The 23,625-nt window shown below is 38.8% G+C and overlaps 1 protein-coding gene across 4 annotated transcripts in view; it reads right to left on the reverse strand.

The window, feature by feature from the left end:
• Positions 1 to 23,625, reverse strand: part of LOC136250612 (transient receptor potential cation channel subfamily A member 1 homolog) — a 206,123-nt gene that overhangs the window by 152,568 nt on the left and 29,930 nt on the right. For all 4 annotated transcript variants that reach the window (XM_066042844.1, XM_066042845.1, XM_066042842.1 and 1 more), the window contains exons 4-5: positions 19,167 to 19,929; positions 17,172 to 17,505 (exon numbers count right to left, since the gene is read on the reverse strand). In XM_066042844.1, the coding sequence (XP_065898916.1) occupies positions 17,172 to 17,505; positions 19,167 to 19,929 (1,097 nt within the window). The remainder of the gene's footprint in view (positions 1 to 17,171; positions 17,506 to 19,166; positions 19,930 to 23,625) is intronic.

The raw sequence follows: 23,625 nt of genomic DNA on the forward strand, positions 1-23,625 counted from the left end.
TTTTAACCTATATTTTTTCTTTACCACAGGAAAAAGAAAAAGATGAAGCAGATTTTATAAATACTTTAACTCATTCTGATTTTATCAGTAAATGTACAAATTATATATATAATGCATATATTTATTACATATCAATTAATCCCCACAGGATAATTTGCAGCTGATCTCTCTACTGGGTGACTTGAAATGTAGCTGAACTCTCTACAGGATGATTTGCTTGTACGTAGATGAACTCTTTACAGGATTCTCTCTACAGGGTGACTAGACTCTAGCTGAACTCTCTGCAGGGTTATCTGTTTGTAGTTGAATTCTCTACAGGGTGATTTGTTTGCAGCTGAACTCTCTACAAGGTAACTTTTTCTAGCTGATCTGTCTACAGGGTGACTTGTTTCTAGCTGGTCTCTCTACTGGGCGATTTGTTTGTAGCTGAATTCTCTACAGGGTGATTTGTTTGCAGCTGAACTCTCTACATGGTGGTTGCTTTGTAGCTGAACTCTCTAAAAGGTGACTTCTTCTAGCTGAACTCTACAGGGTGATCTTTTCATAGCTGAACTCTCTACAGGTTGATTTATTGCAGCTGAACTCTCTACATGATGATTTCTTTGTAACTGAACTCTCTACAGGGTGATTTGTTTGTAGCTGAACTCCCTACAATGTAACTTCTTCTAGCTGATCTTTCTACAGGGCGATTTGTTTGTAGCTGAGTTCTACAGGGTGTTTGTTTGCAGCTGAACTCTCTACATGGTAGTTTCTTTGTAGCTGAACTCTCTACAATGTGACTTCTTCTAGCTGAACTCTCTACAGGGTGACTTGTTTCTAGCTGATCTCTCTACAGGGTGACTTGTTTCTAGCTGAACTCTATACAGGTGATTTGTTTGCAGCTGAACTCTCTACATGGTGGTTTCTTTGTAGCTGAACTCTCTACAAGGTAACTTCTTCTAGCTGATCTTTTTACAGGGCATAATTGTTTGTAGCTGAGTTCTCTACAGGGTGATTTGTTTGCAGCTGAACTCTTTACATGGTAGTTTCTTCGTAGCTGAACTCTCTACAATGTGACTTCTTCTAGCTGAACTCTCTACATGGTGACTTGTTTCTAGCTGAACTCTTTACAGGGTGATTTGTTCATAGCTGAACTCCCTACAAGGTAACTTCTTCTAGCTGATCTTTCTACAGGGCGATTTGTTTGTAGCTGAGTTCTCTACAGGGTGATTTGTTTGCAGCTGAACTCTCTACATGGTAGTTTCTTTGTAGCTGAACTCTCTACAATGTGACTTCTTCTAGCTGAACTCTCTACAGGGTGACTTGTTTCTACAGGGGATTTGTTTGCAGCTGAACTCTCTACATGGTGGTTTCTTTGTAGCTGAACTCTCTACAAGGTAACTTCTTCTAGCTGATCTTTCTACAGGGTGATTTGTTTGTAGCTGAATTCTCTACAGTGTGATTTATTTGAAGCTGAACTCTCTACAAGGTGACTTCTTCTAGCTGAACTCTCTACAGAGTGATTGATTTTTTTACAGCTGAACTCTCTACATGATGGTTTCTTTGTAGCTGAACTCTCTACAAGGTGATTTCTTCTAGCTGATCTTCTCTACAGAGTGATTTGTTTGCAGCTGAACTCTCTACATGGTGGTTTCTTTGTAACTTAACTCTCTACAGGGTGATTTGTTTGTAGCTGAACTCACTACAGGTGATTTTTTTTGTAGCTGAACTCTCTACAAGGGATACTCCTAGCTGATCTCTCTACAGGATGATTTGTTTGTAGCTGAATTCTGTACAGGTGATTTGTTTGCAGCTGAGCTCTTTACAGAATGGTTTCTTTGTAGCTTCACTCTCTACAAGGTAACTTCTTCTAGCTGATCTCTCTACAGGGAGATTTGTTTGTAGTTGAACTCTCTACAGGTGATTTGTTTGAAGCTGAACTTTCTAAATGATGGTTTCTTTGTAGCTGAACTCTCTACAAGTTAACTTCTTCTAGCTGATCTCTCTACAGGGTGATTTGTTTGTAGCTGAATTCTGTACAGGTGATTTGTTTGCAGCTGAGCTCTTTACAGAATGGTTTCTTTGTAGCTGAACTCTCTAAAAGGTAACTTCTTCTAACTGATCTTTCTACAGGGCAATTTGTTTCTGGCAGAATTTTCTACAGGGTGTTTTCTTTACAGCTGAACTCTCTACATGGTGGTTTCTTTGTAGCTGAACTCTTTACAAGGTAATTTCTTCTAGCTGATCTCTCTACAGGGAGATTTGTTTGTAGCTGAACTATCTACAAGGTAACTTCTTCTAGCTGATCTCTCTACAGGGTGATTTGTTCGTAGCTGAATTCTGTACAGGTGATTTGTTTGCAGCTGAGCTCTTTACAAAATGGTTTCTTTGTAGCTGAACTCTCTAAAAGGTAACTTCTTCTAACTGATCTTTCTACAGGGCAATTTGTTTGTGGCATAATTTTATACAGGGTGATTTCTTTGCAGCTGAACTCTCTACATGGTGGTTTCTTTGTAGCTGAACTCTCTACAAGGTAACTTCTTCTAGCTGATCTCTCTACAGGGTGATTTGTTTGTAGCTGAACAATCTACAAGGTAACTTCTTCTAGCTGATCTCTCTACAGAGTGGTTTCTTTGTAGCTGAACTCTACAAGGTGATTTTTTCTAGCTGAACTATCTCTTTCCATAGTTGCATGAACTCCCTACAAGGTAACTTCTTCTATATAGCTGATCTCTCTACAGGGTGACTTGTGTGTAGCTGATCTCTATACAGGTTTCTTATTTCTAGCTGATCTCTTGAATTCTTTTCAGGGTGACTGCTCTATTAGAGTATCTCGATCTCGCACTTGCCGCACCAAGTTGGATTTCGTGTTATAACTCCGTGGCTTTAAGTCTGATTCTTCTACACCATTGATGAGCCTTTCTAAGATGATTACTCCATCTGTACAACGATTTTCAATGCATTACCCCAAGCGGTTTATCTGGTAGGCGTGGCAAGCAGTTTTTTTTTTTATTAGCTGATCTCGATTGCATAATTGTTACACACTGTTGGTTTTTTCGTTGTAACTTCCTGGTTTTTAGCTCGATTTCTTTCAAACCACAAAAGGTTTGAGGTTCAATAGTTAACCTATTCACCCACCGATTTTCAGCTTCTTCCCATACGCGGTTTACCCTGTAGGCGTGACAACATATTGGTGTTATTTTTCGTGAATAATCGCTCATAACTCTTTGCCTATTTATCGCAGCCAAAGTTGGTACCGAGATGCGCCTTTATATCCCCCGTCTGTGTGCCAAATTTCAAGGCAATCGGATATGGCGTTCGAGTTTTATAGCAGTTTTTGTAAGTGTGCGACAAGAAAAAGAAAAATAAGAAGAAGAAAAAAAAAAAAAAACGAAGAAACTGAGCCAATTTTTGAAGTCGCATATCTCGGGAACGCGCGAAGCGATTTCGCTCAAATTTGGAATGTGGAGTGCTGCAGTTGGAGGGCATGTCCACAGCAAAAATCGTTTTGTTTCATCAAGGAAGCACAGAGCTACGGAGGTGCGAAAATTGTGTTTTCTTTCTTCCTGTCAATATACTCACGGGTGTTACGCGCCGGCTTCTTGGGCCGCACGACACACTACCGTGTGTCTTGATATGGATAAAAAAATTGTATGGTACAGACTGGTAGAAGAAAAGGGTGCATCAAAAATTCCCAAAAGTGAAAAAAGCCTATAAAAGCGTGTATTGATTCGCTATAGCAATACTCGCTTTGCCAGACTACCTGTGGATCACACCATAATAACAACCAAGCATTAAAACATCAGTGCCATTCATGCCCTGCAACATGAGTGGTGATATTGTTTTTAATACCACTATCTTGCATAGTATACCAAAATTACTCCAGAATTGCAGTAGCTAAACTACTGTAGTAATACAACACACAGGTGTGAACAATGTGGATGGCTCTAGTAGTACCTGTCCTATTATGTAGACTATACATGGAGCATCATTTGATAATGTCTTGACAACTAAAAAGACATTACTTTATTGGTACCTGCCCTACAATGCAGAAGTTGCCATATTGTAACAATACTACACTCCCTAATGTTCCCTTTACTACACTACAACTTATTGTCATCACCTCTAACCTCCCTACATTTACAGCACTACTATACTGTATGATATTTTGAGCAAGCTAGCTACTATTGACTGTTATTACCTATTGTCATCACCTGTACTAACTATTATCAACCAATGCAGTGGAGGACACCTGCATAACCTGGACACTTGGTAATGGTCCTTAAGTATCCCTTAACATGTCACATGTAAACTGACCTAATAAATCGGGAAACCTTGATAAGCAGGACACTTTTGGTCAGTCCCAAGGTGTCCCTACTACACAGGTTTCACTGTAGAGTGAGAGAAAAATAGCATGAAAAGAACATAACAGAAAACCTGTTATGAAAAAGGCTGCCAAAACAAAAAAAAAATTAGTAGCAAAAAAGGTTGAAGAAAAACAAAGTTGTAACCAAAAGGTTTGGAAAAGGGAAAAAAAATGAACAACCGGGAATTGCACTCACGACCTCCCAGTTTTAAGCTTCACACTCTACCGCTTGTACAAAATTTCGCTTGTGGTTACAGGGTTGTTAAATGTTGCTTATAAAGGCATGCTTAAGTTGAATGGTAATAGGTGTTTACTTGTGGTTTACAGAAAGAATTCAGGCGAATTTTTGCTCTACACCCTTGCACTAAATTCGCTGTAAACGACGAACGACGGCAGCTAGAGCCTTCATTTAAACGCTAGGTTATTCCTGGATTATGAGCGCTATGTTTGGTGCCAAAACCGCTTCGACACGTACAGCAACTGGCGAGAAGAATGCGTGAACTCAAATGGAATGCAGACAGACAAACAGACAGCTTTTCAGCTTTATATATATAGATACTAGCATTGGTACCTGCCCTACATGCAGGACTATAAGCATTTTAATGTAGAAAACAGAGACCAAGCATTAGCTATGTAGCATGCATGGCGATGTTACTTGGTTTGTTTTGTCTGTGGTTTTGACAGGAATGTAGCTCAATCATTCAGTGAGTCTTCCCTACCAGTGCATTACTAGACAGATGCTAATAGTATCGTGGAGAGAGCCTGAGTGTACATTTTTGAACTATTGTTGGCAGTGAAAATTACTGAAACATTATGGAGGAGAGTGTCTAAGAATCAATATTAGTGATGCACCGATACCGATACTAGCATCGGTATCGGGCTTATTTTGATGGTATTGGGCTTGTATCAGTTTAAGTACAAGCCTCCCAATACTACCGATATTCGATGACGTAGGATAATTACTTTTCAAGAGGGCGGATGTTAGTGACATGTGAAAGTAGTATGGCTGTGATAATAGATGTGATAGAAGATGAAATAGAAAGCCACGAAGCCACTGAAAATAGCCACGGAGCCACTGAAAATAGCCACAAAGCCACTGAAAATAGCCACGAAGCCACTGAAAATAGCCACGAAGCCACTGAAAATAGCCATCAAGCCACTATACAAACGGAAAGTGAACCACTAAGTGCTGATAAAGGAGTAAAAGAAAGGAAGAAAACCAGCGAGATATGGAAATATTTTAAAGTCGACAAGAGCGACAATAAAAAGGCGATATGTCTTACTTGTGAGGAAAAAGTTTCTTGAGGAGGAAGTGTTTCAACCAAATTCAACACAAGCAACCTTCGTAAGCATTTGATGGTACACAAGGATCAATTTCAAAGTCTTTTAGAAGAGGAGAAGAGAAGAAAAGAAAAACCAAAAAAAGCTGAAGGAGTTGCATTGAAGCAAGAAACATTGAAATCCATGGTAGAAAAACGCACAGCATACAGTGCAAATAACCCAAGAGCAAAGGCTATTACTTACCGTGTTGCTGAAATGATCTGTACTGACTTACAGCCCTTTAGTATTGTCAGTGATGTAGGGTTTGAGCATCTGCTGGCTGAACTTGAGCCCAGATATGTACTACCAAGCCGTCAACAGTTCTCAGAGGTTCTTATTCCTGAGATTTTTACAAAAGTCAAACAGGGAATCTCTGAGCTTTTGAGTTTGGCTAGCTACGTCACTCTGACCACTGATATATGGTCAAGTACCAACTGCTCTCATTCATTTCTTAGCTTGACAGCACATTTCATTGTGGAAAGTAGAATGGAAAAGAAAGATGTCATGTTGTGTGCTTGGAAATTCAATGAATCACACACTGGTGTCAATATAGCAGCTGCCATACTATCTCATGTTCGCCAATGGGAGATAGAGGACAAAATAGTATGTGTTTTACGAGACAATGCTTCCGATATGGTAGCTGCAATGAATTCTGCAAAACCTCAAATCATTGTCATGCTTGGCACACTCTCTCCAATTAATCATCAAGGATGGTATTTTACTGCAACCTGCAGTGCAGCAGTTATTAGCCACTGCTAGATCCTTAGTGGGTCATTATCATCGTTCCACCAATTCATCATTTCAAAACTTCAAGAAAATACAATCACAGCTCAACTTACCTGACCATGTCCTTATTCAGGATGTTACCACTAGATGGAACAGCTACTATTATATGTTAGAAAGGTTAGTAGAGCAGAGGAAAGCCATTACAGCAGCTAATACTGAATGTCAACCACCTGTTGAACTAAACACACAACAAAGGCTTTTGGCTGAAAAGGTAATAAAACTTTTGAAGGTTTTTGAAGAAGCAACACAGGAAGTTAGTGGAGAATATGCCAGTGCCTCTGTAATCATACCAATAATCAGGGCTCTAAAGAAAAAAATTTCAGAAGATGAGGATGACCATGGTGTTATGTCTATGAAGAAGAGAGGTATGTTAAAATCCATACAGGACCGGTATGGAAATGTAGAGCAAGAATCTCTATGTGTACTTGCTACAATTTTAGACCCAAGATTTAAGCTAAAGGGGTTTATGTCTGCTAGTAGTGCAGCTCATGCAAGAATGCTTCGTATTACAGAATGTGAGGTTTATCTGAAGAAATGTCAGTCAGACAGTGATGAGCCACAGCCGAAACGTAGCAGAAGTGACTCGAGAGAGAAGTCCAGTTCAGCATTATGGAACCTGTTTGATGAACTGATAGCTGATTCAACAAATGGTGATGGTGAAGGTGACTGTGGAACTGATGCTGAAGTGATAACAGAAATGTATTTGAAGGAACCTGTAGTCTCTTGTTCTGAGCATGTTCATCCCTTAGAATATTGGCAATCGAAGAAAGCTGTTTGGCCATGCTTAGCTCATCTAGTTTGCAAGTACTTATGTATACCTCCATCATCTGCTGCTTCAGAGCGATTGTTTAGTAGTGCAAGTAACATTATCTCAGCAGAAAGAAACAGAATTTTGCCGGAAAAGGCTGAAATGTTGCTCTTTATTAAAAAAAAAGCTTACCTGTTGTGGGATACTAATTGCTTTTTGTAAGTTTTCTTGTGCTGTAAACAACACCTATATTGTATCTGACACTTTTAATCACATGTTACCACTTGAATATATTGTTTAACTGTAGTATCGGTATTGGACTTGGTATCAGTGTTTTTGTCCAATATGGTATCAGTATTGGCATCGGTTGTAAAAATCTGGTATCGTTACATCACTAATCAATATAGCTTGTGTAAAATCACTATGTACACATCTGAAAAGCTTTTATTGATGGTATGATAGGTGTTGATAAGGTCAAGTCTTTGATCTACTACTTTAACCACTTCTTTTCAAGTCATTGCAGTTTTACGACACCGCATATAGCTATTCACGGTTTCTATGCCTTCTCCTTTCTGTCTCTTCAGGAGTTTCTGCATCCCTTCTGAGCCTGTACTGCTCCCTCCTACATCTAAGACATTCCTCCGTATCCATTCAATAGTTACACGTGGCCAGACATCACTCACATGGCATAACAGTAATCTACACCGATAACTCTCGTAATATGAACCATTACACATACCAAATATGGCTAAGCAGTAATCTACACCGTTAACTCCTCCGTTAAATGAACCATTACTCATACCAAATATGGCTAAGCAGTAATCTATGTCGTTAACTCCTCCGTGAAATGAACCATTACACATACCAAATATGGTTAAACAGTAATCTACGCGTTAAATCCTGTTAACTCCTCCGTGAAATGAACCATTACACATACCAAATATGGCTAAGCAGTAATCTACGCAGTAAATCCTCTGTGGAATGGACAATTACACACACTTGTATGGACTACGCACACCGTATAAGGAGAATGGTCTGGAAGCACGTGTAAGGTATCTGCTTTACATTGTAATTTATTGTAAACGTGTCCATTACACTGCTGACTCCCTAGTGTGGGGCTCACTGAGGCTCGCCCCAATAAAGAACAAACAAAGGCATTGGTACCTGTTTTACATGCAGGACAACTAATGTGACATAATAATGCATTGGGAACTGGGTCAAGCATAAATATTATAGTGTCTGTGTAGCATGCTGATAGTGCATGATTCTTATGCCATCTTTTAACTACATACAGTGAAATAATGAACATGCAGGGTTAGTTAAACTACATGCAAGCTAAGGCAATACCTACATGACAGGTGGTATACACATAGCACAGTTTCAATTTCTACATGATGTTTACCTTACTGTCAACAAAAAGAAATACTTTACTGTCAACAAAAAAAATGAACTTGTGCATAATTTAAAGCCAACACGATTTGCAATTACAGTTACTGCATGGCAAGCAAAGTTTCAGAACTTGCCCTATGCTATGCACTTTAAGTTTAATGTTGTAGTGACACATAGCTAACCTCTTGCCATACAAAACCCCACGCAGGTGTTTAAACAATATCACTAATTTTAAACGTCCTATAATAATTAAGGTAATGTATGATCCTTTAAGCAGATCTAGATCTAGAGTGAAAGGATGTGAGCAGGATTAGTGAAATAGTTGTGCCAGGTCAAGCAATTGCACACACAGTTCCTCAGTGTAAACTACGGTATCTGCATGGTGCCAGTAATATTGCATTGTTCAGATGCACAGTAGTACCTGCCCAATCATGCAATGAAGTTGTTTATTTTCTACAGCAGTAATAAACATAGGTGGCGGAAAGGAGGGGGGGGGGGGATAGGGAGCTTAGCCCCCCTCAGAATGATATCACGCCGAAATTATCCTTCTTGGAGTGGGGCTGAAAACCATGATAAAGATCAAGATACTCTAATAGAGCAGTCACTCTAATAAAGCAGTCACAGTATTAGAGCAGTGTGTAGCAAGCTATGTAAGGATTTTTATATAGTTTATCAGCTATAAATACATAGCTGGTGAGGTGGGCAGCTATTGTCAGCTGGCGGTGACCTATTTTTTTTTGGTTTCACCTTACCAAACCAGAGACAATGTAGTGCCTTGGTTCATTTCCGCCCTTGTTCAGCCCCCCCTCATATCAACTACTTCCACCACCACTGGTAATGAGGTAAAGTGTCATACAGATTAAGTGTGAAAAAAACTTTTACCTACACACTGGACAAACACAGATAGACAAATATATTGGCAATTTGCCTGCCCTACCACAAAAGTGCTATAAGAGTCCCTATGACGATGTAACGCAGTCTATGTGCCAGTGGTGAAAAACTGCGAGCATAAAAATTAGTGGTTAATGTTTGACACTCATCCACTAACGACCCTTGATTGTCACAGTGAAACTCAGTGGTCTTGTGTTGAAGCAGTGGTCCCCAGACAGCACAGTTCCTGTACATCTACCTGCCGACCTTTCCTGGTGCTATTCTCCTAGGTACTCCGATCCTGAGGTTGCTGTCCCCTTATAATCTGATGATTAAAAGGGGGTTTGGTTGGTGTACAGAGCCTTGACCGTTACATGGGAAAACCTGTTAACTTTGAAAAGGTGTGAGGGGCAAACATGCTAGCTTAGTGTTTTTGCCTGAGTGAGAGCATAAGTTCAGTGTTGAATTCTTCATGTGGTCCTGCCTTCACATGCATATGCCGGATGGCTGAGATGTATACTTTTATGTTAGTGCTGAGATGTATACTTTTATGTTAGTGTGGGCAATATTGGAAGCTGCCAGATGTGTGGCAAATAGTAGAAGTGATTGTACTGAGGCTGGTATTGGAGCAACATTGATCACCTGGCAGAAGTTTGCAAATCTTTGCTGGCCAGCTGCGTAAGTGGTTCTGGTGTTGAGGGCTAGGCCATAAGTGAGGAATTCTGCTGCCTTGTGTATTGGAGGTCAGTGGTATCCATCTGTTCCTGTGACCTTGGTTCTTGTCATCTTGAGGGAGACCTTGTAAGCAGATACGTAACGAAGGTGTTTTTTTGTTGTTGATAATCTTGAATTGTGTTACCTATATATATATATAGTCCTTTGTTTTGTTTTGTTTTATGACATGATATATGCATTAACTGCATGATATGAAGTATTTTATATACATAATTTACAACAGCATGTGATTAAGTCATATGTACTACAGCATGCTCTTATTGAGAGACTGGTTTGGTTTAATTGGATGATTAGTGTTTTTGACTCGAAGTAAGTTGTCCTGAAAAGTCTTCTGAAACTACAGGAGGTCCAGTCCAGTATTGATGGAGACACAACATGCAGGATAGATGGTGGCAGTGGCGTTGGTATGGTTGGCATGTGCAAGTGAACTTCTAAAAATTTTAACGTCTAGTTTCTTGACACAGCATGTCAACAGCATTATCGGCTATTCCCGCTATGTGGGTTGCTGTGATGTGAATGTCAAAAACTGCTGTGAAGAACCATAAACACCTGATGAGGTGCATCACTGTTTTGTCTTTTGATGAACCTAACCACTATAGGCACCAAATTCCTTTGCCATGATGTTAATTTTGGACCATTCTGATGACCATGGTAGTTGGAACCAGTGGTTCACAAAAACAGCTTTAAAGCCCCATGAGCCAGACACGTCGGTATCGACATGATACTTGAAGTTTGGGTTGGCTGAGCGGAGGAAGCTGACGCCATTCCAGCTTTTGATAAAGGTATTCCACCAGTGGAGATCCGATCGAAAGCTCCTGTTCCAGCGAGAAAAGTGTCTCATCTTTTTTACTTTTGCTGCAGTGCTATACATTCTAGCCACGAATGTCCGGCTGGATCTTACTAGTTTGCTGGTATGTTGGAGTAATCCAACCAATGATAATATTTCCTTTTTTTGAAGCCTTCTTTTGGTGTAGCCATGTAGACAGTTGGCACTTTATGCATCTCAGTTTGTCATCAGGCAGTCTTGCTTGCAGTTTTTTGAGTATCAAGGACAATGCCAAGGAAGGTAAGACAATGAGATGGTCCTTCCAGTTTTTCCATGGCCAAGGGGATTCCCAGGTACTTGGCTGTATCCATCATTTTGTTCAAGTTGTTGAAACATGTAGGGTCGCCAGCCGGTCCCTTCATAAGGAAAATGGTGGGGAACGCTCCCTGCTGATCCAGCATCCATGAAAATAGGTCTGCTAGAATGTTGAACAGCTTTGGAACTGACCTAAGACCATATGGGAGGCAAGTGTCAATGTAAATTCCCCTGTTCCATTCCATTGCTAGCAGACGGCAGTCAGTTGGGTGCACTGGAAGCAGGTGGAAGGTGCTCTTGATATCCATCTTGGCTAACAAAGCCCCAGGACCCAACTTAATCATGTGGTTAATTGCTGTATCCACTGAAATATAGGTGAGGCTGCACAACTCCTTAGGGATTCCATCATTGACGCTGAAATCTGTTGGGTGTGATAGATCAACGATCAGTCTCCATTTGTTTGGTGTGTGGTGCTTTGGGATGACCCTGAAATGGCTGATTTGGGAAGCTGGGATGTCTTTTCTGTGGAAAGGCCAATAACACGATGTGCAGTGATCTCTGCTTTGAGGTAGTCATCCACCACTTTGGGGTGTTGGAGAGCTCCAATTAGGTTCTTACGAGCTGAGCAGAGAGCTGAGATAAAGGTTTATTGAAGCCAACTCTGAAACCATGTATTAAAATCAGTGATAAAAAAGTTGGCCAGTGCTTTGTCAGGGTATGTGCTCAACAATTCATGTAAATTGTAGGAATGTAATGGTGTCATGATGACTGTTGCCTCTGGGGGAACCAAAACATAGTATGAAGCATCTGCCATGTAAGACGTTCATTCAGATAAACAGGTAGACTAAGGTGTGAGACAAGGCATGTGATCCGTTATCAGTTAGTGGAGCTGCAATTAAAGAAGAAAACTGCATCACTTATATACAAAATTATGCAAGTTACACCCAAATTTATTTGCATGCATATAATATATGAATTGTTTGTTTAATTGATTGGTCAAAGGTGTGTACAACTTGAAACTACAATGTGAGCAAAATACATTGGCTAGTATGTGCAGGGTTTAATGCTAGGCAGCCCTAAAGTAAATGTTCTTTTTTCTTTGAGTGTGTTGCCCAAGCTATCGTCTTGCTTGTTTGGGTGGTTTCTTTCTTTGTTGGGGCAACAGATGGCCTTATGGCAGTTGTCAGTGATGGTGAGGATGTTGATGCACTGGTAATAGACATGTTCATAATGGCAGTTATGGTGAGGGTATCTGTCAAAGGGAGTAGCAGATTTTCACAGCCCAAGCCAGTTATGTGAGCGCATGCCTAGCTAAGCTAATATAGCTACAAACTAATAAGGTAGCTGCGTATAGTAGTTACGTCGTCATGACATACACTAATTTATATGTTTCTAGACAGACACCAACCATTCTAACCTTTAATGCAGTAAAGGGATGTGCAGCCGACTTCACATTACCACTTGTTAATCCTCTATTATATTTGTGCATCTAATGATCGAAGCACGTGATGACCAGTGCGGTGGACGTTCTTCCAGCTCTGCTGAGAGGTAGGTTATTATTATTGGGGGTACAGGTAAGAAGGCAAACCCTGTAAAAACCTGATCAATTGTATAAACAAAATTAGACTTTACAACATATAGATGTGACCATAGATTTTCGAGAGAACTCGAAAATCTATGGTGTGACAGCTAGGGAACTTAGAAGTTACTAAAGTTAGTGTATGTATGAAGCAATATCTTAAAATCAACTCTTTTAAAGTGCTAACATTGCTTCAGAATGTGGTTTACAAACACTAAAAATTCGAAATTTTCCTGGGGGCATGCCCCCAGACCCCCTAGAGGCACACTCATCACAATCCCTGAATCATTACCTGGCTTGTTGCCTGACCAGCCACTAAGGGCTTCCACCGGCCCTGCATATGGATACTTTCTTATTTGAGGAGGCAGATGAGTGTAACCTCAAACTGGACAATCTAGTGCCTCCGTTGGAGGTACCTTCCCTGACACTCCATTGTATGGTTGAGGTTGTTGAGGCTTTGCCTAAATTGGCAATCGTATGAAGCCCAGTTGAGATCCTCAAATCCCTTTTGGCTGTTGATTATTAAATTCAAGTATCCTATGAGGTCTACAACATGTTCAGGTTTAGCATGGGATACTACTGCAGTGTAAGTGCTAATCCTCCCCCAATTTACAAAGGTGGTGTAGTGGTGGCCGTTAGTGCTCTCAACTTTGTGGTGGGATTAGTTGGTTTACTTGGACAGTCTCCGTTAAGTTGGTTGATGTGGTGAAGCTGATCCACCTTTGGAATCTGGTTCATTGCTACAAGAGAAAGTAGGAAATGGGTGTGTCACGTGTAACTGCTAAGGAGTGTGTGTGGGGTGTGTGTCTGTTGGAGTGCCGGCTTAGATGTAGCACTGTGGTGCCTTGAAATATATATACATATATATTTATTGTATTTTTTTTTGATAGGGGAAGGGGTGTGTGTCAATATAATTAAGCATAGTATACTATGCTTAAACATTAGTGCGTGCTGTGTGTGTAGCATACACCATTCCATACCTATGCTGTTGTTCCTTTGCTCCTGCGAGACTAGCTCCTCTTCTACTTCATCCACAGTTGGTATTTCCGTTCCATCATATGTGAGTCAGCGTTGGATTTGTCAAGGCGCCCAGGATTATCTTCAGATCTTTGGGATGTATTTCTTTGTTAGACGCTGGCCATACGAACGCTTGGCAACTGTTGGGTTCATTGGTTGACTGATTACTTCGCTTTCTGGAGGCCATTCCTGCTGGCGCAGTGTCCTTGGTGACAGGCAAAGGTCGACCACTAGCGGCCGATCTAGCTCTGGTGGTGGCACCACTGTGGGACGATGCGGAGGAAGACCTCTTCTTTGACGTTTTGTTCGTTTGACGGTCCATTCTGACAGTTAACTTCTTTTAATTGTACCTGACCATGTGTATTGATGTATCTCCTGTATTCCTAATGACGTCCCGCATCATCACCAAGCTTGATCCAAGTTGTGCTTCATGTTTGCTTGAGTGTAACATTAACTATGTTTAACTACTTAAATGTCATACATGAAACAGATAGAACAAAAAGGTACATCAAAAAAGTCCCAAAAGTGAAAAAAATCCATAACCTAGGTGGTTATAATCACTTGGGGTTGGGGTGCACACATCACCACAGTTGTTTGTCTGTGGTTTTGACAGGAATGTAGCTCAACTTTTCAGCGACAGGAATGCAGCTCAACTTTTCAACGACAGGAATGTAGCTCAATTTTCAGTGATCCTTCCCTACACCACTGCCTTCATCTCCCCATAAAGAGCAAACAAAAACACATATTGATTTGCCACAACAATGCTTGCATTGTTTAAATTTGCTAAAATCCCACATCGATATGTGCTTTGCATGTTGTGATCTAAGAGTTGAGTTTTAAAAAGGTGTGCACAAAAAGGTTGCCAGAGCGAAAAAAACAAACAAAAATAAAATAGCCCCTACCTGAATTTGAGCTTGGGACCTTGTATTTACGAAGCATGTACCCTAACTACTAAGCCAACTGTATTCTATGTTAAAAACCATCTTATAAATGCATACATAAGTTGACTGGCATAGGCGTTTACTTGCAGTTTGCATGTGACTTACAAAACAAATTTTTGCTCTACACCTTGCACTAAATGCATTGTAAAACAACGAATGACGGCAGCTAGAAGCTTCGTTTAAATGCTAGCTTATTCTTAGATGATGAGTGCTTTGTTTGGTACCTAAACCGCTTCGATGCATGCAGCAACTGGCAAGAAGAATACGTGAACTCAAATGGAATGCAGACAGACAGACAAACAGATGGCTTTTCAGCTTTATATATAGATATAGACTAGCATTGGTACCTTCCCTTCGTGCAGGACCATTTCACATTCCACACTAACCACACGCAATGGCAAATCAATGCATTAGGAATGAAGCATTAAAGATCATGCCCTATAGCATGTATGGCCATAAATATTGCTTTTACATGAATCTAATAGTAAAATGGTATGAACATGTGTACCACATGTAAGCTAAAGCAATATTATTATCAACACATGTCCAAACTATGTGAGGTTAGTAGTACGTGGCCTATCACACAGAAACTGTAGCACAGTCAATAGCTATATTGCACGTGAAGATTAACTTAACAGATAGGGGTATACTTCCTGACACCCAGGTTAATTATTTTTACAACGTAAGCAAGCAGTTAACATCATAAAGAATTGAAGTTACAAAAGAGCACTTACTCTAAGAACACACACAGGACAAACACACAAACAAATGAACCAATTGGCTTGCCCATGCCTGCCCTATACCTAATAAATGTGCTACTGTATACTCTTACAACAGTCCATATGCTATGAAGCAATACCAGGATGAAATGAACTTACTATGAAGTTAAGTTAGAAAAAGTATGCACCAAAAAGGTAGACAAAACGAAGAAAAAAAGTTGTGCCTGTGGCTGGATTTGAGCCCGCAGCCTACACCGCTAATAACTGCAATCATTTCATTGAGGTGCTATACCAGCTTAGCTGTTTGTCTTATGGTTTGCTATGGAATGCAACTGCAAGTTTTCTCAACATTATGTGCATTTAATGTACTGCAGCGGACAAAGGAAAACATGTAGGAGCTTTCAATCGTAGCCAGATGGTGAGAGTTTTATTTCTCATGTGAATCGTGTTGATACATGCACAGACTGGTGAGTAAGCATGGTCAATAGCTGACATATGAAAAAGTATGTAACAAAAAGATGGCACTGAGAAGAAAAAAAAAGTTGCCATGGGCAGGAATCGAACAATGGACCTTTGAGTTAACATTCTATGCATTAACACTTGGGCTGTTTGTTTGTGGTTTTGACAGGAATGCTGCTCACGTTTTCCTCTACACTAATGCCTTCAACACTTTATAGAGAACGAACAGCAGCATGTAGCCATTGGCTGTTGACATTTAGCTGGTCATTGTAATTTATAAAAGCTTAGAAAAAATCATGACATGAAAAGGTACAAGAAATGAAGAAAAAGAGTAACACAATTGGGACTTGAACCACAGACTTCAAAGTTTGGAGTACCATGCCTACCACTGGTGCTTTCTGGCTAGTTCTCTTGTTTTTGTATTGTTTTAAATGCAACAAATATAAAATACTATATAGTCTACCCCATATACTAACCCTAACCTAACAGCTTAGTCCAGTCATGCCCTAATCCTAGTTGCATGTCTTCTTAATCCTAAGAGGACTGTTTCTAATCCTAGGAACGCTGTTCCTAGTTCTAGGAGCACTTTTCCTAATCCTAGTGGCACTGTTTCTAATCCTAGAGGCACTGTTCCCAATCCTACAACCATGTTTCTTAGCTATAGGGACAAATTCCTAGTGTTTATACAATAAATTTCCAGCTAAATAAATATTTGCACCCTGGCTAAATATCCACTTCGAATATGCAGATTATACAGCAATTATCAGTATTAGTTAATTGGTTATTTCATACATCCTTTGGCTTTGGTAACGGATCTCTGTATTGGTAGAACACTAGTTTGTCTTATATGATCATCATTGTATCTGTAGATACAAAGAGATTTGTGTAAAACAAGCCTTAAAGCCAGTTTATGGTTAGCTTTGGGGTATTTAAAATATGAAATCCATGCAAGCTGTATAAAAAGGGTGTGGCCTTTAATAAAATAATTTAAAAGCTGGGTGAAAAAAGTTGTCAAATCAAAGGTGATGATTTCACAACTTTTTTCACCCAAGGCTTTTAAAGCCACACCCTTTTTAAACAGCTTGGTAGTTTTTGCATGTATTTACCATACAGTACTATTGGCCTGTTACACTGCATAATTAATTTACAAATACATACAATGACAAATGTTGCTCATCTAACCTTAAGCACATTCACATCACCATTTTCAACAGCCAGGTGAATAACATTACATTCACGATTGTCAGTAGCTGACACATTAGCATTGTACTTGTCATCATTGGCATCATCACCTGGTTCATCATCTTGCTCACCATCACTTGGTTTGCCAACCGGCTCATCATCACCTGGTTTCACAATAAATAAATTCACAGCTCCAATACTGCCAAAAACGGTAGCTGTTAACAATGGTGTCATGCCATCTTTGTCTTTGCATTCCAACATTGTTTTGTCATCTTCATCTTTCCACCATTTCAACATTGTTGTCTTATTTTTGTCTTTGTCTTTACACATTTCCCTACATGACATCATCACATTGCAGAAAGCATTAACACTTACTACTGGGAATTACATATTAATACAACTTCATATATCCCTATACATCCCTGTACGTAGCCTTATGAAAAACTAAGTACATGCAAACTAATTGGTAGTGGATTGTGTACTTCTAAAATCAGGTCAAAATTACTCTAATTTTTTCTTCAAGATTCTAACTCCCTGTATTAATCTTCTCACAGGTCAAGCACCAGTAATGATATTGTTTAAAAACTGATTTTCATTGCAAGCATACAAGCAATCATACATTCTTTATCAAACAGATATTTAGGGTTTTTGCTGAATGCCAACACACTATTCAATTGTAATTGAAATTAATTTGCAATCATTAATAATTACTTTTTTGAAAATAATCATGCATACATTATAAAGTTTCAATTAAGAAGCTCTGTGATAGACGCAACTACAAGTAGAGAAGTATGTACTTATATGTCGAATCACTTGCTTGAATATCATGTGTTCATACACAGATTCTTCCTTTAATATCTTCACTTGTATAATAGCTTGAATAAACTGCTTTGGTAAACATAATATGTAGCTGTTTAGAATACAGTGCTTACATTTTCTCACAGAAAAAAAACTTTTTATTCATGTGTATACACACAGATACTACAGTAGTTAATACATCGATTGTTACAATACATTTTCATGTGTCTTACACTTGGCTAAAACTGTAGTAACATTTTAAAGCTCTAGAGAATGCAGCAGTGGAACGGTTTGAAAATACCACTCTGTATTAAGAATAGAATTGCTTCTTCGATTACACTGAGTTGCACTGTTAAGGAATTATTTGGTGCATGAAGTAAAAGAATGATGTGTTAACATAATGTATAAAGACTGTCAGTGGAGTCAAAATAAGTACTTGTATGTACGTAAGTGTGGGAAAACTACACTGTAGTTGACTGTATGTATGTATGTATGTATGTATGTATGTATGTATGTATGTACATATGTATGTATGTATGTATGTATGTATGTATGTATGTATGTATGTATGTATGTATGTATGTATGTATGTATGTATGTATGTATGTATGTATGTATGTATGTATGTATGTATGTATGTATGTATGTATGTATGTATGTATGTATGTATGTATGTATGTATGTATGTATGTATGTACACACCAAAGAAAACATATGTTTGTTCTCAGTACTTTCGCAATACAAAGAAATACAGCTTTAACTACGTATGTAGATGTGATTACACACAAATATTGCAACTTTTGACCATTATTTGCTTACACTGCATGTAGGTACAGTACAACATGGTTACATACATACGTAGAAGCTGTTCCCTGGGAAAAGTGAGTGTTTGCATAGATATCATAAGTGTAAGCATATCTATATGTATATGAATCAAACTGCTATCATGTGAAGTAATTAACATACTTATAGATTACTGGAGAGAGCTAAAAATAATAGCTGAGTGATTCACCTAGCGTAAAAGTTTTATAATCTTAGTTTTCAATGAATAAGTGGACAATAAATAATGAAGTGTGTTGAACGTTATAATGGTACGTATGAAAGAACATTTCAAAGTAACATTTACATTCTTTGATCTATTCAGATAGGCTACAGTACTAAAAAGGCATGCAGAAATACAAATAAACAACAACTTACAAACGCAATTTCTCCAAAATTTTTGTATGATCAGCTTTAGCAGCAAGGTGAAGAGCATTTTCACTATTGTTATTCCTCACTGTAATGTCTATTCCATGGCGTACAAAAATTTCACCACCAATGTTATAATTCACTATTGTATCTGCTCCAGAACGATCGCATGTGAAACTTTCAACAACTCTAGCATCTCCAGATTTGACAGCCAACAAAAAAGGTGTGTGTCCATCTTTATCCTTGTCTGCTAAAAGACCCTTTATGTGTGCAACAAACTTATGAGTAAAGAACATCTCCACCACAGGCTGGTTGTGTTCAAGAGCAGCAACATGCAAAGGATTCATTCCATCATTGTTTTTCTCATTGAAGAGTGCGCCAGCATCAATAAGCAGCTTGCACATTGCTTGGTTGCCATTAGCACATGCAATGTGTAGTGGTCTATTTTTCTGATAGTCTGCCCTGTTAACATCAATACTTCTCTTTCTACATTGAAGTAGCTTTTTCACCATGACAGTGCTTCCCCTCTTACAAGCAACATGTAAAGCAGTAGTACCAAAGCTATTCTGTTTATTAACATCCTTAGAATGATGAAGTAAAGCCAATAAAGAATTGTTTTTTCTATCCCCTGGTTCAATTTCTATATCATCATCTTGTTCATTTGCTCCTAGCGCTTCTATACGAGCTTCTTCAAACAACTTACAAGGTACGTGTTGGGCAGCTAATACCAAAGGAGGATTTTTAGCCTCATCATCAGTGCACTGATCTGCATCTGAACACAAAAAGAATCATTATCATAAATATGTATATATGTAACTGGATTTATATAATGTCACATTTTAAAATTCAAATATTTATAAGGCACACAAGCTACCAATAAATTTTGAGGTGATAATAATCAACAGTATCCTGAAATATATACAACAAATGGTAGAATTAATGCCTCAAAATGGTTTCATTGCATGAAGAAGGATGAAGAAAGCCTGATTGAAGATAAAGGAAAGACAAGACACAGAGGGCACACACTCATCAGAATCCAGTAAGTGCAACAAATTACCTTAACAGTAAACCGTAAAATTCTAGTTATTTGTGTGACTTATACAACAAGATGAATTTTAAAAATTGGAAATTTCAAAAGAGGAATAGAGATTGCTAAAAAAATCCACAGCACAAGAAAGCATAGCTGGGGTGGTAATGTAAACCACCACAAATTCCTATTTTGACTCTCTGTCATAAAATTTAAGTTATATACTCCATTCAAATTTTGAGTTGAACCAAAATAGGAATAGTGGTCTATATTACCACCCCAGCGATCCCTTGTTACTTTGTGAGATCCCTAAAGCTATTCCCCATTCGAAATTTCCATTTTTTTATTCATCTAGTTTATGTACTTTTTATTAAATCATTTGTGGATTTGTTTGATTGATTGTCTTGAATAGAAGAATTTTATACAGTCATTGTTTCAGTATACACATGAAATTAATCAAATTGCAATGTGCATACAAAGTCTTTTAAGATGAGATAGAGTTTACATTACTAGTGCCTTTATTCAGTGCATGCTTTGTTGTACTTGATTGCAATATTAGAGTGTTTACATGACTACTCTATTGGAGTATTTTGAATAGTCCACCCACGTAAAATAATCACAAAGTGAAAACACCACCTTGCAAACAAGGTCTTCAGCATACATTAGCTTCATGGCCTATACTGAGTTTAATAGAACAGATTTCATTAACAAGAAGTGCACACCAGCAAACCTACGTAACTTTGAACACGATCTTATTCTATGCATGCATTATGGCATTTGTACAAGAAGTAATGACTTGGTTTGGGCTGTTTTCATTCAAAACAAAATCAAAAATAAGTCATGGACACAAAATGATCTATTCAGCAAGCCTTGCTGCTTTTTATTCAGGAATTCTCCTTGTATACTTTGCTATGCATGTGAACAAACTATAATGAAATATTTAAAGAATAGGGATCGCTGAAAAAACACTTGAAACAGGAAGGGATTGCTGGTATAAATCAACAAGTTTCATAGTTACCCAAATTCAAGCGTTAATCTGATGGCTGCAGGTTCGAGGCTGTCCAGGTCCAGTCATGGATTTTTTTAAACCTGGTGTACACCTACAGCCGGCCAAAAGGCCGGCTGTGGGCACATGCCTGGTTTACTGAAATTGTTTTCGTAAAATGTGTGTGTGTGTGTGTGTGTGTGTGTGTGCGTGTGTGCGTGTGTGCGTGTGTGCGTGTGTGCGTGTGTGCGTGTGTGCGTGTGTGCGTGTGTGCGTGTGTGCGTGTGTGCGTGTGTGTGTGTGTGTGTGTGTGTACCTACCTATCTACCTATGTTTATCCGTACGCACCCACGTAAGCAAAATTGTTAAGTAGAAAAACAGCTTTTACATAAGAAGTAAAAGTTAAATGAAGTCTGTATTAAACTTCTGCACAGATAAACTTTGCTCTGAGGTGGTTTCTTTTCGGCCAGGTGTGGCGACTCTCCTCCAACTTCGTGAATTATCTTCCCTTCGAGTTTTACAGGCATTTAACGACTGAAAAACAACTGTGCAGGCCTCGTAGACTACCAGGAATAGCCTATCCCTTCAAGTTGGAAGGGGGGTGTATCCCCTACATACGCAAACGAAAATGAAGAGCAGCTTTGAGGCTTTGTCGAGAGAATTTGTGGAAAAAACACGATAGTCAAACTATAAAACAGTTTAGAAGATACTTCTGTGTTTAATGTGTTGATAAAAGTGGTTTGTTTAACAAGCGCTTCCTTAGCAGTGCATAGCAACATAATTGAAGAATTACAAAAATTTCGTGAATTACAAAATACGAGAATTACAATTAATTATGTACTATTGCAAAACCAAAAACTTATGTAATACATATAGTTGGTTAATAACTTCATTTCAGATGAGTTAGCTAGCTGCAAGGCGCCTGGTTTTTTTAGAAGTTGCACAACATCAACTTGTTCTCCTTTCTCTACCTTTTTCAAACATACTTTCTGTAACAACTTTAAACAGGCTGTAGGACCAGGAGTCCTATAGACCTTCAGCATTTTATTGTTATTATTATTATTATTACTAGGACCGCATCACATACAACCAAGTATATACACCAGCGTGACAGCCCCCCTGGTGAGGCTATTAGGTGGTGAAGGCACGATCCCCAAATCAACTCAATATGTCACAGTTATATAGTGGCACAACCAAAACTTTCCACATAAATAGTAGTCCTCAATACATGTAATTTTAGATATAGTGCCATTGCTGATTTGACCTTTGGTGACCTTTACGGCCATTTTTGTACCGAGAATTGATCATTTTTGTCTTTAACTCCCTGAGGCAGTAATTAACTTGTTAGAACATGGTACCAAGCAAACGATCTTGCTGATAGAAACAATTTGGTTTTTATTTGAAGTCAATAGGTGATTTCATTACAAAATTATGATCATATTTATTAGCTGCAAAATTTGATAAATTTATGCATAATTATCTGCCCACAGGTAATTCACACCTGGAGGGCAGGTAAATATATCAAATTTTGCAGCTAATAAAAATGATCATAGCTTCGTAATGAAATCACCTATTGACTTCAAATAAAAACCAAGTTGTTTCTATCAGCAAGATCTTTTGTTTGGTACCATGTTTTAACAAGTTCATTACTGCCTCAAGGAGTTAAAGACAAAAATGATCAATTTTCTGTACAAAGATGGCCGTAAAGGTCACCAAAGGTCTAATCAGCCATGGCACTATATCTAAAATTACATGTATTGAGGACTACTATTTATGTGGAAAGTTTCATGGCTTCATGAAAAAGTGCACAATATTGCCAATTTTGGGGGCTACGCCGCTATACTAAGTAGTGACAGATACAACTCAATAGTGGCATCGTAACTAAAGGCCACCAGTAGCTAAGTGCCAGTACATTATTGGTGTGGTAATGGCACAGTGATGTGTACACAGTATATGCAAACACAACCTACAGGAGATGCACAATACTGTAGGAGTATACAAGCCAGGTGAACCAGATAAAGGAAGACAGCCAAGCCAGCCAGAGCCTAGTAAGCTAGGTAAAGGCAAAATGTACAATAATACAAGAAAACATTTAAAACATACCACACTCTTTACAATACATTAGTACAAACAGACAACCAAACCAACCAGAGCCTAGCAAGCGAGAATAAATATAAAATACAAGACATACGTACATTACAATACAAACAAACATACCTGCAGCTGGCATGTCAATCCTACTCAGGTGTCCTGCAGCCATAAATACACGGAGCGCATCCACTGGCAGCTGACATGGTGACTTGAGACTTAGTGTGCCAGCTGGCAACACTTTCAAACACAATTGAACAGCAATTTGCTCGTCTAAATAGCCATTTGAATCTGTTCGATTGGTAGTGGGTATATCACGTGCTGTTTTGATCGGCATTAAATAGAATTGTCATACATTTCTATCACCT

This window comes from Dysidea avara, chromosome 3, assembly GCF_963678975.1.
Source record: "Dysidea avara chromosome 3, odDysAvar1.4, whole genome shotgun sequence".
In the NCBI taxonomy this organism is placed as follows: domain Eukaryota; kingdom Metazoa; phylum Porifera; class Demospongiae; order Dictyoceratida; family Dysideidae; genus Dysidea; species Dysidea avara.